The sequence below is a fragment of the Mastigoproctus giganteus genome, chromosome 8 (assembly GCF_048544385.1).
Source record: "Mastigoproctus giganteus isolate SK-2022 chromosome 8, ASM4854438v1, whole genome shotgun sequence".
Lineage (NCBI taxonomy): Eukaryota > Metazoa > Arthropoda > Arachnida > Uropygi > Thelyphonidae > Mastigoproctus > Mastigoproctus giganteus.
The window spans coordinates 128,469,112-128,482,358 of NC_143582.1; the positions used below are offsets into that span (position 1 = coordinate 128,469,112).

Genomic DNA, 13,247 nt, shown 5'->3' on the forward strand with positions numbered 1-13,247 from the left:
TTTTTGAGAACTTATGAAATATCACTTCAACTTCAAGGGGAAATTAATTATGGTGATAGACTGCAAACACGTATTAAAAGCCTTCACTGAAAAACAGGAAATATTTTAAAGTAATTTAATGAGAAAACAATTTCATGGTATGCAAGAGTTAGCTGAAATCAATGAATCCCTCACCGAGAATGATCTTAAGAATTATGTTTGTTTGTTTGTTTGTTTGTTTGTTATTTGGAGCATTAGCAACTAAGGCCATATTGCTCCGGGGATATGTGGTGGTCATTCCCTGATCTTTCTGCATCCTCCATATTTGATGGTCACAGGCTCGAACCCCGGTCTAATCAAGAAGCGTGTGCTATGCACTGCTGCTTCTGGCTACGGAGGCACCGATCTTAAGAATTATTCAGATCATTTGTGTTCTTTAAAAAGTGAAATGAAAAATCGATTTTCGAATTTATTTTCATTTGAGGTAAAGCTATGGATGTTATATCCAATTGGATGCAATGCCAGGTCTACTAGTGAAGATATTCAAGAACTCATTGAATTAAAATGTAATGAAGAATGCAAACATAAATTCGAAAAAGGTGGAATGGCTGAGTTGTGGGGATAAAAAAACAACTAAATTTCTTTATCCAATAATGTGGTCTGAAATGGCCAAAGTACTTCTTTGTTTTCCAATGTCCTGTATGGTTGAAAGTTGCTTTAGTTCAGTAAATAAAATATTAACAGAGGAAAGAAACAGAATTGATATACGTTGAAGAGGAGACTAGAATTAAACTTACTAACATCATACTGAACATTGAACTTTTAGCTAAGAAGCATCAGACTCAGGGATCCCATCAAAGAAAAAGAGTAAGTATAAAGTATTTTCTTGTTTAAAATTTCAAGGGAGGTGATTAGGAAAAAAAAATTGTCTAAAAAAATCCTTTAAAACAAGGTTGAGAAACATTGGAATACAGTAACCAATTACACGAAAGTGATTCACTGTTTTGTAATTTTTTAGTGTAATATTCAATAGAAAAGTTTCTTCTATTATTATCGTTATCTTTTGGGAAATCAAAAATTTTTAATTATTCTGGTTTGTTTTCAACTAACATCATTCTTATTTTATTATTTAAAATTCGTGGCCATTTACTGGGATCACTAAATGAAATTAGTTGATCTTGTATACCACTATTGTGATCTTCACTTTCCTCTTCATCTGAATTTGTGTCACTTGCACCTAGTGTTACTTGCTGAATTAGAATGTCAACATCTTGGATAGATGATGTTTCAGTTTCTTCATCAATAGTAGTAAAGCTAGAGGAAATCAAAGTCCATGGACCTGGCTGTGGCCAGGTCCATGGACTTTGATTTCCTCTAGCTTTACTGCTATTAATGAAGACTTTGATTAACAAAAGACAGTATTTTGCAAAATCAAATAAGGAATTACGCAAAAGTGATTCACGGTTTTGTAAATTTTTATCCAGAAACCTGGTAATCAAACTTGTTGCTTTTTTTATTTGGTCACATTAATTTTTTTTTCTTTTTCTGTATTCATAACCAGAGAGTCATTTCCTTCCATCAGACATCTTAGAAATATTTTTAAAAAAAAGTTTTAAATTTAAAATTCATTATTTGTTAATATAAAATATGAGAAAACACATTCTTCGATACATTGAACTTTTAATCTCCTTAGTCTTTGCCGTCTCTTTTAGTGTTTACAGAATATTTTTCTTTACCACCTCTTAGTCATTGCCGCCCTACTGCAGTACACCACTTACACAACCATTTTGGCACAACTCTGTCTATTCTTATTCTTAGTTACCCTAACACAACTCATGTATTTACTTGTTCCATCATGAAATCCCCAGTACATCGCTTTCCAGGCTGCTGCTCATTTCAATAGAAGCAGTGCAAGAATCACTTTCACCTCTGCCTGTGGCTGCTGTTCTAATTAGTCTGTGAATCCCCCAAGCTAGCAGTTTTCCGACCCACCTAATACTGCCTCGATAGCATCAGTAAATATTCTTGCACCTTTTCTATTCAAATGTATCCCATCCCTGTAGAAACAATCTCTCCTTGTTAACAAGCACAGACCACCCGAGAAAATTTCTACTCCATTAGCCTTGCACAATCTCTTCAGGGCCAAATTGCTTGACAAGGCTCTCCCCATATACTCCCTCCTATCATATCTGGGTAGAATTGCGGATTTAACCCTAACTCGTGACTTTTTTTTTTCGACATTGACCTGTACTTGTTAAGTAAGTCTGCAGATCTCCTACCCTTAATGTCATTAGTGCCAACATGTACAACAATATCACCTTTTGTACCTTTAAAAGATTATATGTGCTCTACAATGTCATCAACTTTTGCCCCTGGCAGACATACCCTGGTCCTATTTAACCTATCCTTTTTGCACAATATATTTCTCTTCTTCCTGATAATAGTCACTGACAATAACTAGCTCCTGTGGAACCAGCGCATTCTGCCCTGAAGGTTGCCCGATGATAAATGCAAGCTCTGACAGTGATGTGGGCAGCTGAGAGCTTGATGGATCCCCCAATTTAAGTCCTTCAAGGGCATCTACCCTGTCCTTCAAGCTCTCATAAAGGCCCATAACAATGCTGAGTTGGCACCTAACTTCTTCACACTGCTTACGTTGAGCACACACAATGATATCCCCCTTGGCAACATCATATCCCATCCCAGAAAGGTCTGCAAACATTTTCTTTATGCGTTGGAGAATCGCCCCTTCGGTTCTCCCCTGAGCCACAGCACTCCCTCTACTTTGTGCATGTTGCTTTGCTGCTCTAGTCTGGGGCATAATTTTCATTTAAATACGAGTTAATTAATTAACAATGAAAATTAAGGTTAATAAATTTAATTGATTAATTTGCTATACTTGACTATACAATACTATACTAAACTAATGCAGTAATATGTATTTTACTATATAGTTTTATGTTATACCTTAGCTATCAAATTCACGATATACAGTGAAACTTCCCTTTAATGGACAGCCATGGGGAACGAAAATGTGTCCGTTAGAGAGAAGTGTCCGCTAACAAGAAGTCTGAGGGAGAAAAAAAAAAGAAAGAAAGAAAAATCGTTAAATGTTTAATGTAAAATTAAATTAAAATATATACAGATTTTGAACAATATTTTTGTAAATAATATACAATTACATACACAAGAGATAAAGAAAAATCGTTAAATGTTTAATGTAAAATTAAATTAAATTATATACAGATTTTGCACAATATTTTTGTAAATAATATACATACAATTGTGCTATGCATATTATGACTTTATCTTAAGAAGGTGCAGAAGAAAATAAGTGATTACATACAGTAATCACTTATTTTCTTCTGCACCTTCTTCCCGCTGATAATTTTGTTTTCAACATTTGCTTGGAGTGAAGAAACCATCGAAATTCCTTCAGTATCTTCTTCAGCGGTGAAAAACATTTTTAAATGATTGATTTGTACGAGCGCTTCTTCTATTTTCATCAGTGGTTCGTCGTTAATATGTTCTTTGACAGAATGACCTCCTTCCATTTCTTCATCCTCATGAGGAACTTCTTGAAAAATATCAATGGTAATGTCGTTGATATCTAGAGCACCATCTTCTGTAGTGAGGTTCGAGTCTATATCTTTGTAGCCAGGGTCACTTGTAGCAGAACTATCGTACATTATCAATAGATGTTGAAGTTCTTGTTCTTCTTGATGCTCCACATTGCTGTTCACAATTCAATTTTTGCATTTGAGAAGCCAGACTTTACAAAACAGTTCACAACAGTTTGCTTTCTAATTGCGTTTACTGAAGAGGAAATCCATTGAATCGCATCTAGGATGCTGAGTTTCTTTGCAAGGTCACTCGCACATGTTACATCGTTCGTGTTTGCAATGAGATGTCTTAAAACACGTTTTCTGTAGTGAAGTTTAAAATTTTTTATTATCCCTTGTTCCAAGGGCTGACACTCTGCAGATGTGTTTGGTGGCAGAAAAACGATTTGAATGTTGGACAATTCAATGTGCGGGTGAGATGCAGCATTATCCATGAAAAGAATAATTTTTCTGTTTTGACGAATCATGTTTTGGTTAAAGTGACTTATCCATTCGCTCATGATATCTCGTGTCATCCACGCTTTTTTATTAGACTTCCAGTCAACATTCAAAAGATTCAACTTTATTCCCTTGAAACAACGAGGATTTTGTGGTTTTCCTATAACAAGAGGTTGTTCAAAGTCTCCCAGCATATTTGTATACAATAGTACAGTCAAGCGTTCCTTAGAAATTTTTCCGCCCTGGCACTTTTCGTTTTTTAGACTCATTGTTTTTTCAGGAAGAGCTTTAAAAAACAACCCTATTTCGTCACAGTTGTAAATATCCTTAGCTTCAAAATCACGACATAAATCTTCCAATTTGACGGTCCACTCTGTTATTACAACCCCAGTATCAACAGATCCACCTTTACCACTTACGGTTTTCCAAGAAATTTTATGCCGAGTTTTGAACTTGTCTAGCCATCCCACAGAAGCTTTGAACTCATTTACTCCCATAGATTTCGCAACCTCCAAAGCCTTTTCCCTAATAATAGGCCCATTAATGGGAATTTTTTTAGCACTTGCGCGACAAAACCACTCATACGTAACATTGTCAATTTGAAGTCCAACAGTTTTTGGGAATGATTTTTGAATCTGATCATTTATGTGTTGCCAAAATTGTTTGAGCAGTTAATTTTTTTTCTTTAGGATGTCGCTTACCTGCGTCTTCCCGATTTTGAATTTTTCAGCGAGATTGCGAACATTATTTTTTTGCCAATCATATGCATTAATGAGTTCGGCTTTATCTTTTAAAGTTAAATGTTTACGAGAAGACATTGTGCACTTCACACGACACTGAACAAAACTGAAAACTCAAACTCAAAAGACAAAAGGCCGACAAAATTCCCCTACACACACCGAATTCATCAGAAGTTTTACATGTGCCTTAAAATTCTTGAAAAAGGGTTTAGAACCGCAACGTAAACCTTGATAAAATTCAGAGAATCGGAAATTGAAAATAAACACACGATTGAGGCAATACGTGGAAGGAACGTTCCTAGAAAAAGGGCCGTGAGCTCGCCCGCTGTCCGTTATTGGGAGATCAAATTAAGTGCTAATCTAAACGAAACAGTGCAGCTTGCCTGTCCGCGTCCGTTACAGAGAATGTCCGCTAGACAGAAGCTGAAAACACGTTAAAACCAATAGAGGAGAGTTGGGGAATTTGAAAATGTCCATTGTAGAGAGATGTCCGTTGTAGAGAGATGTCTGTTAAAGAGAGGTGTCCGTTAGGAGAAGTTTCACTATACTTTATCAGGTTACGCTATACCATAATGACCACATTGCTAAATTAGTTACGGTTGATTCTGGTTATTTGGGACACCTCGGGACTAGTGCATTTTGGCCCGATTAAGTGGCTGCCCCAATTATCCGAAGTTTTGCGTAAATAGTTAAAAATACAATGGACCCCCCTCTTTACAATTGGTTCACTTGTACAATCAAATCATGTTACGATGGACTCACCATAGTAAAGTACCATTTACTAAACGATGTGTAGTAAGTGCCGGTCATTGTGATCACATTGTGAATTCAATTTTAATTCTATTAAACAGTGATTCTAATGAGCGAAAATAGGAGGAATATTATCCACAGGCTATAAAAGTAAAGATATATTAAGCACAGATTTATCTTTTATTACCTTACCAATTAAAAAATTAAATGATACGTGAAAATCGGAAGAATATACGTGATAATCTGAATAATTAATATGTACTGTAATATGTACATACTAATTAGTTGATTGTTCACTGACATTTGTGGGTAGAGGTTATAATTTAAAACAGTAAAAAAGATAAGCAATCAGTAACAAAGAACACAGCACACACAAATTTTAAGAAACACGATACATGCAAGTGAGAACAGAGTAACAAGTTATGAAGCTTTAAATATAGGAATGAAGAGATTATGAAAATTAAATTTTTTTTATATGATTGAAGATTTCATGGAAGTGTAAACACATTTCACCATAATAACCCACAGAATTCCAGCTGTCGGTATTATCACAAATTCAATAAGATCGAGTTTACTATCCGTTTATGATAGATTGCACTAACAGAAAAGGGCGCCTCCATAGCCAGGTGGTCAAGAGCAGCAGTGCATAGCACACGCTTCTTCATTAGACCGGGGTTCGATCCCGTCACCACCAAATACGGAGGATGTATTTGGTGGTGACGTCACCACCAAATACAATTACTAACAGAAAAGCCCAATAAACAGGAAACTGCTAATTGTTTTTATTGTTTTATGGTTGTGACCTCCAGAAATCTGACCGAACCACATGGTATGGTCGGAGACAATCGTAGGGAATCTCCAGTGCTGCAGTCTCTTGCCCCGATTAAACATCATGTTGTCCCAGTTAAGCGAAGTAAACCGTGGCTATTTTCTTGATTGGGTTCTGTTTTTTAAGATTTGCCCCAAATAAACGGTTGTCCTGATTAACTGATGGCCCAAATAACCGGAATCCACTGTATATCCTTAGCTAAATACAAAAGATATATGCCCAAAAAGTGATTAAAACCCTTGAAAATACTTATTTATTACAATTAAAACCTTAATATCCTTCTATTACTGAATTATGCTACAGTATTCCAGCCAAAACACCAATATGATAGCGGTAAGAGTATCAAGTTGTAACTTACAAAGTCATTAGCTAAATTTTTAAAAATATGATAATGAATGCCACTAAGCCTATTTAATCTATTTGTAAAACATTAATATGTTAACTAATCAAAAAATGCAACAGATATAAAAGGTGATTAACCCCTTCAAAATACTTAATTATTACAATTTAAACCCTATTATTCTTTTGAGCTACTGGTTATGCTACAATATTACTGCCGAAAACACTGCTGCGTTAGCGGTAGAAGTAGTGAGTTGTAACTTACAAAATTACTTGGCGCCTCCGTAGCCAGGTGGGAAGGAGCAGCAGTGCGCAGCACACGCTTCTTGATTAGACCGGGGTTCAAGCCCGTCACCACCAAATACGGAAGATGCAGAAAGGTCAGGGAATGACCACTGCATAATCACGGAGCAATATGGCCTTAGTTGCTAATGCCCCTAAAAACCAAATAACAAACAAACAAAATCACTAGCTAAATTTAAAATAGTAAGCTAACGAATGCCGCTAAGCCTATTTAATGTATTTGTAAGCCACAAATTAATATGCTAACTAATCAAAAATACGATAAAATTTCAATTAAAACTTATTGGCTTGCAGCAGCTACAGAAGTCTACGTCTTCACCAAGCAACACCTGGCAGCCACACTTCCCTTACTGTACCAAAAAATAAAATAAAATAATACATAAGTAAATCAATAAAGATGAATGAATCTCTTCCTTTTTTTTTTTTTTTTAGAGTGCTCAGTCTTCAACCACAGAAAACGAATCTCACCTATCTCTGTTTATATGATAGGTACAAGTGGGCGCTAGTTTAAATCAGGACATTAAAAAAAGAAATCTCTTTAAAAATTTGAGTTACAGAGGCCTTGCAAGCCCCCCCCCCCATATCATGAGGTCCAATGCTAGTGCCTCATGCCCCTATTTATAAGTACGGCCCTGCTTGCACCTAGTGACTTTTGGTTGTTGCCAACGATGAAGGATACTCTTTGTGGCAGATTTCCTAGCTGACAAGCAGCTACTTCTGCCATTTACCAGTGGGCTGAGCATAAAGAACAAAAACCCTCTAAAGAAAGGCTTTAGATGTAGTAGTAGGAGAGGCATGTGATGCAAGAAAGCAAGCATATGAGCTTATGTAGGTATCAGCAAAGAGCCAAATATAATATGTTCAGCTTGGAAGAACAGGTGTGAAAAATGTGTGCAGCTTCTAGGAGACTATGTTGAAAAGTGAGGCAAGTGTCTCCCTTATATCTTGTGTACTTTATGAGAAATAAATTTGGAGACCTTATAACTTGAATACATCTTGTATTTACCATACCCAAATTCTGCAGCCAGCATATCAGTGTCAAAAACTCATGTTTATGATATTTCTATGTTGTCATTTGTTAACTTCGACAGTACCTCAAATTCATCAGATTTATTAACTACACTCCCAGCATTAGTGTGCAACATCATCTACTTTTTTTGTTGTGACTCTCGCACATCCCTTGTAGTTGTTTATAGCAGTACTTTCTTCAGGAATTTTCCTTCTCATTTCAGCTTCCAATTTAATTAAAATATTGCTGGCATCAGCACCACGTGGTCAATTGCAAGGGTGTAGCAGCATACACATTTTAATGCCAATGGCCAAAGCCTGCTCAATACAGTTAAACTGTAATCATTATCGAAATGATTAACTGTCAACTCTTCTAATGGTCATTCTTCAAACAGGCCTCTGAGGTTGGGTATATTCATACTGTAGATTTTAGTGTTTTGCACCAACCTTACGTAAAAATAAAAACACAAAGGAAACTGGACTTTTAATAACTGTGTTTATAATAAATTATAATAAATAAATTCCACAACGCAAGAGAACGGAACGCGTGAGAATGAAACACGTGATGAGTACCATGAACCTGCTGATATTTAAAGATGTACTGCAGAATAAGAAAATACCGCTGAAGAAGAAGGCTGGAGCCTTTGAAAGCTATGGTTTTTTTTTTTTTTTTTTTTTTTATCGCTTTTAACTTGGTATATTTTAATGCATTTTATTGTTCTTAATGTAGCAGATTTTAATATTTTATATGTATAGTTTATCGTAAAGTTAAATTTATTGTAAATACAGGTTATTATAATTTATTATAAACACAGTTATTAAAAGTCCAGTTTCCTTTGTGTTTTTATTTTTACGTAAGGTTGGTGCAAAACACTAAAATCTACAGTATGTTCTAATGGTCATGTCAGAGTATAAATAGAACATTGTTTCTTTTAACATTATTCCAATATCAGAAAGCGCTCTCTTTTCCTAGCCCTCACTGAAGAATTCTTGAGGGAAGGGATGTCATAATCCCACTGTATGAGGCGATTATAATTATGAGGCGATAGAATACTATGTTCAATTATGGATACTGCATCTAAAGAAAGAGAGCCTGAAATATTACTGTTATAAATGATTCCAGAACTAGGGGCTATAAATTCAAATTACAAAGGAAGAGGTTTAGACTAGATTGCAGTTTTTTTAGCCAGTGAATTGTTGATTATTGGAATAAGTTGCCTCCATGGGTGGTTGAGGCTGACAGTTTGGTATGATTCAAAGATAAATTGGATGGGCCTACATGAGGAGGGAGTCAAAATAGGTGGTTTGTTTAATTTTTTTCTTTATTATTTTTTTGGCTGGTGAGCAAAAGCCTTGGGCTTCCTCTTGCAATCCTGATAAGTCCTTATAGTTGTCTAAGCACATTTTCCTTATGGTCTGTGACAGCTGATGATTTTTGCACATATCTCCCACTACCATCATCTTTCCTTTATTATAAGTCATCTCGTACCACACAGAATCAATATCCATTTGAACATAATCTGACTATGGAAACAATCTGGATGCTTTCAAGGAGCTGAATATATTCACTTTATTCCATATCTCTGGAGGGCATCATATATGGCACTACCATATCAACACTGGTTGAGTTAATCTAAAATCTCAAACTTATTTAATTTATTTACAAATTAAATTTTGAATTTAATTGCCTCTTGCAATCCTGATAAGTTCTTATAGTTGTCTAAGCACATTTTTTCCTGTGATCTGTGACAGCTGATGATTTTTGCACCTATTTCAGTATCTCTTTCTGTTTGTAGAGAAACTTGAAGCCACAGTTAAGTATTCTCAAAGATGGTGCAAGTGTGATTTTGGCCGATGCCAATAATCTGTGTCATTTCTATGAATGTCCCCCTAAAAAACTTAGCAGTTTTCTCAACTACTTAGAGCTTCATCAATGGCATTAGCAAAAACCCATGTACCATTCTGAACTCTGAATATCAGAGGTGCTTCTTGCAGCTGCATGATCAATGGAATAAGTGTATAATAACAGGACGAAAATACTTCTACAGAGACAAACCTTTAGTAGCTAATTCTCTTCTTTTTTTTTTTTTTTTCAATTTTAAATTATTTCAGTTATTTAATGATCATACCTTGTATCAAAGCATTGTTTATCACTTAATCTGTGGTTTTAAAGATGTGCAACTAAATTTTACAAGTTTTACCATTCTGTAATGAAACATAAATATTATAATATTTCATAATATTAATTATTCATGTCTGAATAATATTGATATACTAGAAAGGCAACTTGTTTTATATGACTATTTATGTGCAGTTTACAGATAGATACAGAAGATTAACTAACCAAGGAATATCTAGGAATGGTTTAATCACTTGGCTCTGCGCTTGACCTGAATACAACAAGCTTATTCCCACTGTCATAGACATATATATATATATATTGTGCCATCAGTGGGATGGTGTCATGGCATCACTATCCAGGCTTACCACACGCATGCCTTTCATAAAATCCTTTAATGCTTGACTATCAGTTTGTTATACAGCAAATACAGTACATTCTGTATTCAATCATGACCTTCATGGTGATTCTAGAAGAGGTCTTAAATTCAACTCTAGTTTGGCACATAACTTCACTGGTTCATTTATTTTAGTGTATACATAATATAAATACCCTTCATCAAAGTATACAGTTATTTGCATAGGCTTCTGCATCTTCATTTGTTAATATTTCCATCTGAATATGCATTAATCATCTTATCGTTATTTTGATATATTTTTAACAGCCCATGCATCAAGAGGTCCCCACCGTATCACCAATCAATATCACTGATATTTCTATGAAAGTTTCTTGTTCTGAATAGATTGTAAACTACATAGTGTTTAAACTAAAAAAAAAAACTTTTTTATTGTATATTTATTTCACAACCACTATCCTTAAAAATATACATTTTCATAGTTTGTTAGTCAGCTCCACTGACTAGTAACCACTGTTTTGCACAACAATTATAGTTGCATATAAAAAATTAAATGTAAAACATTTGTCATTTAAGTCAGAATTTAGAAATATTATTTGTAGGAAGTGATGTCTGCTTAAACAATATGTGCTAAAATTCATGAAAAATGTAAAAATGTTGCATACACAGGGTGTTTTGCTTAGAATGCAAAAGGGTATCTTGCTTATTTTTCAATTTATACTGGGCCTTTTTTGTCATATATAGGCAGAATTTTTTGAATTTGATGTTAAAATTGTACTAGTTATTGCCATGTAGATTGTATGATTTGTAAATTTAAATTTGCTTGATCAACTGTTTTTTTTTTTTATCAATAGGAAAGTTGTTCCTTATCTTCAGTTTAGTTTAAAAATGTCATCTTTGTACTTCTGAAACAAATATAAACAAATTTTATTTCAGTTAAAACCAAAACAAATACAATGGTTGTGTCATGTTCACTCTTTAGTAGACTTAGCTGTGAATTGCAGGGTACAAGTGCAGTTGTGTTGCATCTCCTCACACCACACCTTTGTATTCCTTTTTTTTTTTTTTTTATTTTTTTGTTTCAAATAAAATCAGTTTAGTATTAGTATAAAAAGTGGCAAAGTTCGGTTTGACAATTTACAGAACTGAAGCCTTTCTTGGTAAGCGTAACCTTTTGTTACTCTCACTGATTTTGTTGCTCTTCTCTGCACCTGTTACAACAGATTTATATCCTTCCTAAAATGAGACTTCCAGACCTGTTTGCAGTACTCAAGATGTGGCCTAGTTATTGCCTAATACAATGGTATAATCATCTCCTTATCCCTTCTGGAAAAATTCCTATATGTCATTTAAAAAAAAAAAACCCATGACCTGCACTAGTATTGTTTGCACTGCTCAGAAAACATCATGTCTTATTGCACAACTGTGCCCAGGTCTTTTATGTTTGCCACTACCCTGAGTGTGGGACCACACAATTGGATGTTATGCTGGCAGAACATCCAACTGTGAACCTTGCATTTGTCAATGTTAAACTTTGATTGCTACTTCTCAGCCCATCCACCTTCATATCATCTACAAACTTAGACATTAAGCCTAATGTGCCTTCATAATAAATACTGAAAACTACAGTGGGCCTAGCATTGAATCCTGGGGGCTTTAATAATATCATTAGTCCTAGAGGAGCAGTACCCATTGATAACTACTCTCTGTCTTCTCCCACTCAACCATTCCTTTATTCATAGCAGCAACTTCCCCTAATGCCACACTGCTCCAGTTTATACAGATAACTTCATGTCTTTTAACTTCTTTTATGTTGTACAATTGAAATATTTTCTGACATCTAAGTATAATGCCAAAATAAATTTTTGGGTTCAGTTCCTTTATTAATTTATCATAGTATCCAATCTGATTGGTCAGACAAGCTCCTTCCTTAAGAAATCCATGTTATAGCTGCATTCCTGTACAGATATCCTGCATTATTTCTTCAACTAATGACTATAATTTTCCCTGAAACAGAAGTTAAAAGGTCAGAAAGACATCTGTACATCTCTAATCCACAGAGACTTTCAAGGATCCAAGGATGCTCTCGTAATTATAACCAAAGGCCTACTTGTCTCTTTTAATGCTTTTTATTAGAATTTTAATGCTTTTTATTTTTTAATGCTAATTTTATTAGATAGATCCCATCAGGGCCATTTGCCTTGTATATTTTTAGCTTCAACAATTTATCTTCCACTTCTTCTCAGTTATCACAAAATCATTTAGCTCCTTGTTCAAATCTGATACACTTCTGGAATCCCCATACCTAAAATATTCCTTATGTGTGAAAATATCTATTCCATTTTTCAGCAACCTCAGCAGAATAATCAAAAGTTAGCTTCAAGCCTGCCACGTGTGTGGTAGGGGGGGAGGGGTTCAGTGAGACCACAAACAATATTTCAGCAATTCGTGCTCTTCATCTATACTACCCACACAGCTGAAATTCCTAATGGCTGTTTTTAAAAATGTTTTCTCTGATTTCTTCACTAAAATGTTTAGAAATCTGTTAATTATTTTATACAATTAGGAAAAATTCAGGAATCACTAAAACATAATTGTATGCATATCCTGAGTATCATCTCTTGCATACAAATATTGATAGTGAGCTGGCTTTAATGATGTGCATGAAACTTCAGGTGAACAAAATGCAAATCAAACAAATCTGCTAAAGGGAGTTGTAATTTCAAAAATTAATTTAAAAAATGTATTTTTTATATTTGTGTTC

General features: G+C 34.7%; 1 protein-coding gene across 6 annotated transcripts in view; it reads left to right on the forward strand.

The window, feature by feature from the left end:
• Positions 1-10,937, forward strand: part of LOC150081815 (RNA-binding protein Musashi homolog Rbp6-like) — a 1,034,865-nt gene extending 1,023,928 nt beyond the window's left edge. For all 6 annotated transcript variants that reach the window (XM_090378903.1, XM_090378901.1, XM_090378906.1 and 3 more), the window contains one exon: positions 10,324-10,937. Coding sequence is in view for 5 of the 6 variants with exons in the window: in XM_090378901.1 (XP_090235027.1) it covers positions 10,324-10,398 (75 nt within the window). In the remaining variant the exon portion in view is untranslated. The remainder of the gene's footprint in view (positions 1-10,323) is intronic.
• The last annotated feature ends 2,310 nt before the right edge of the window (positions 10,938-13,247 follow it).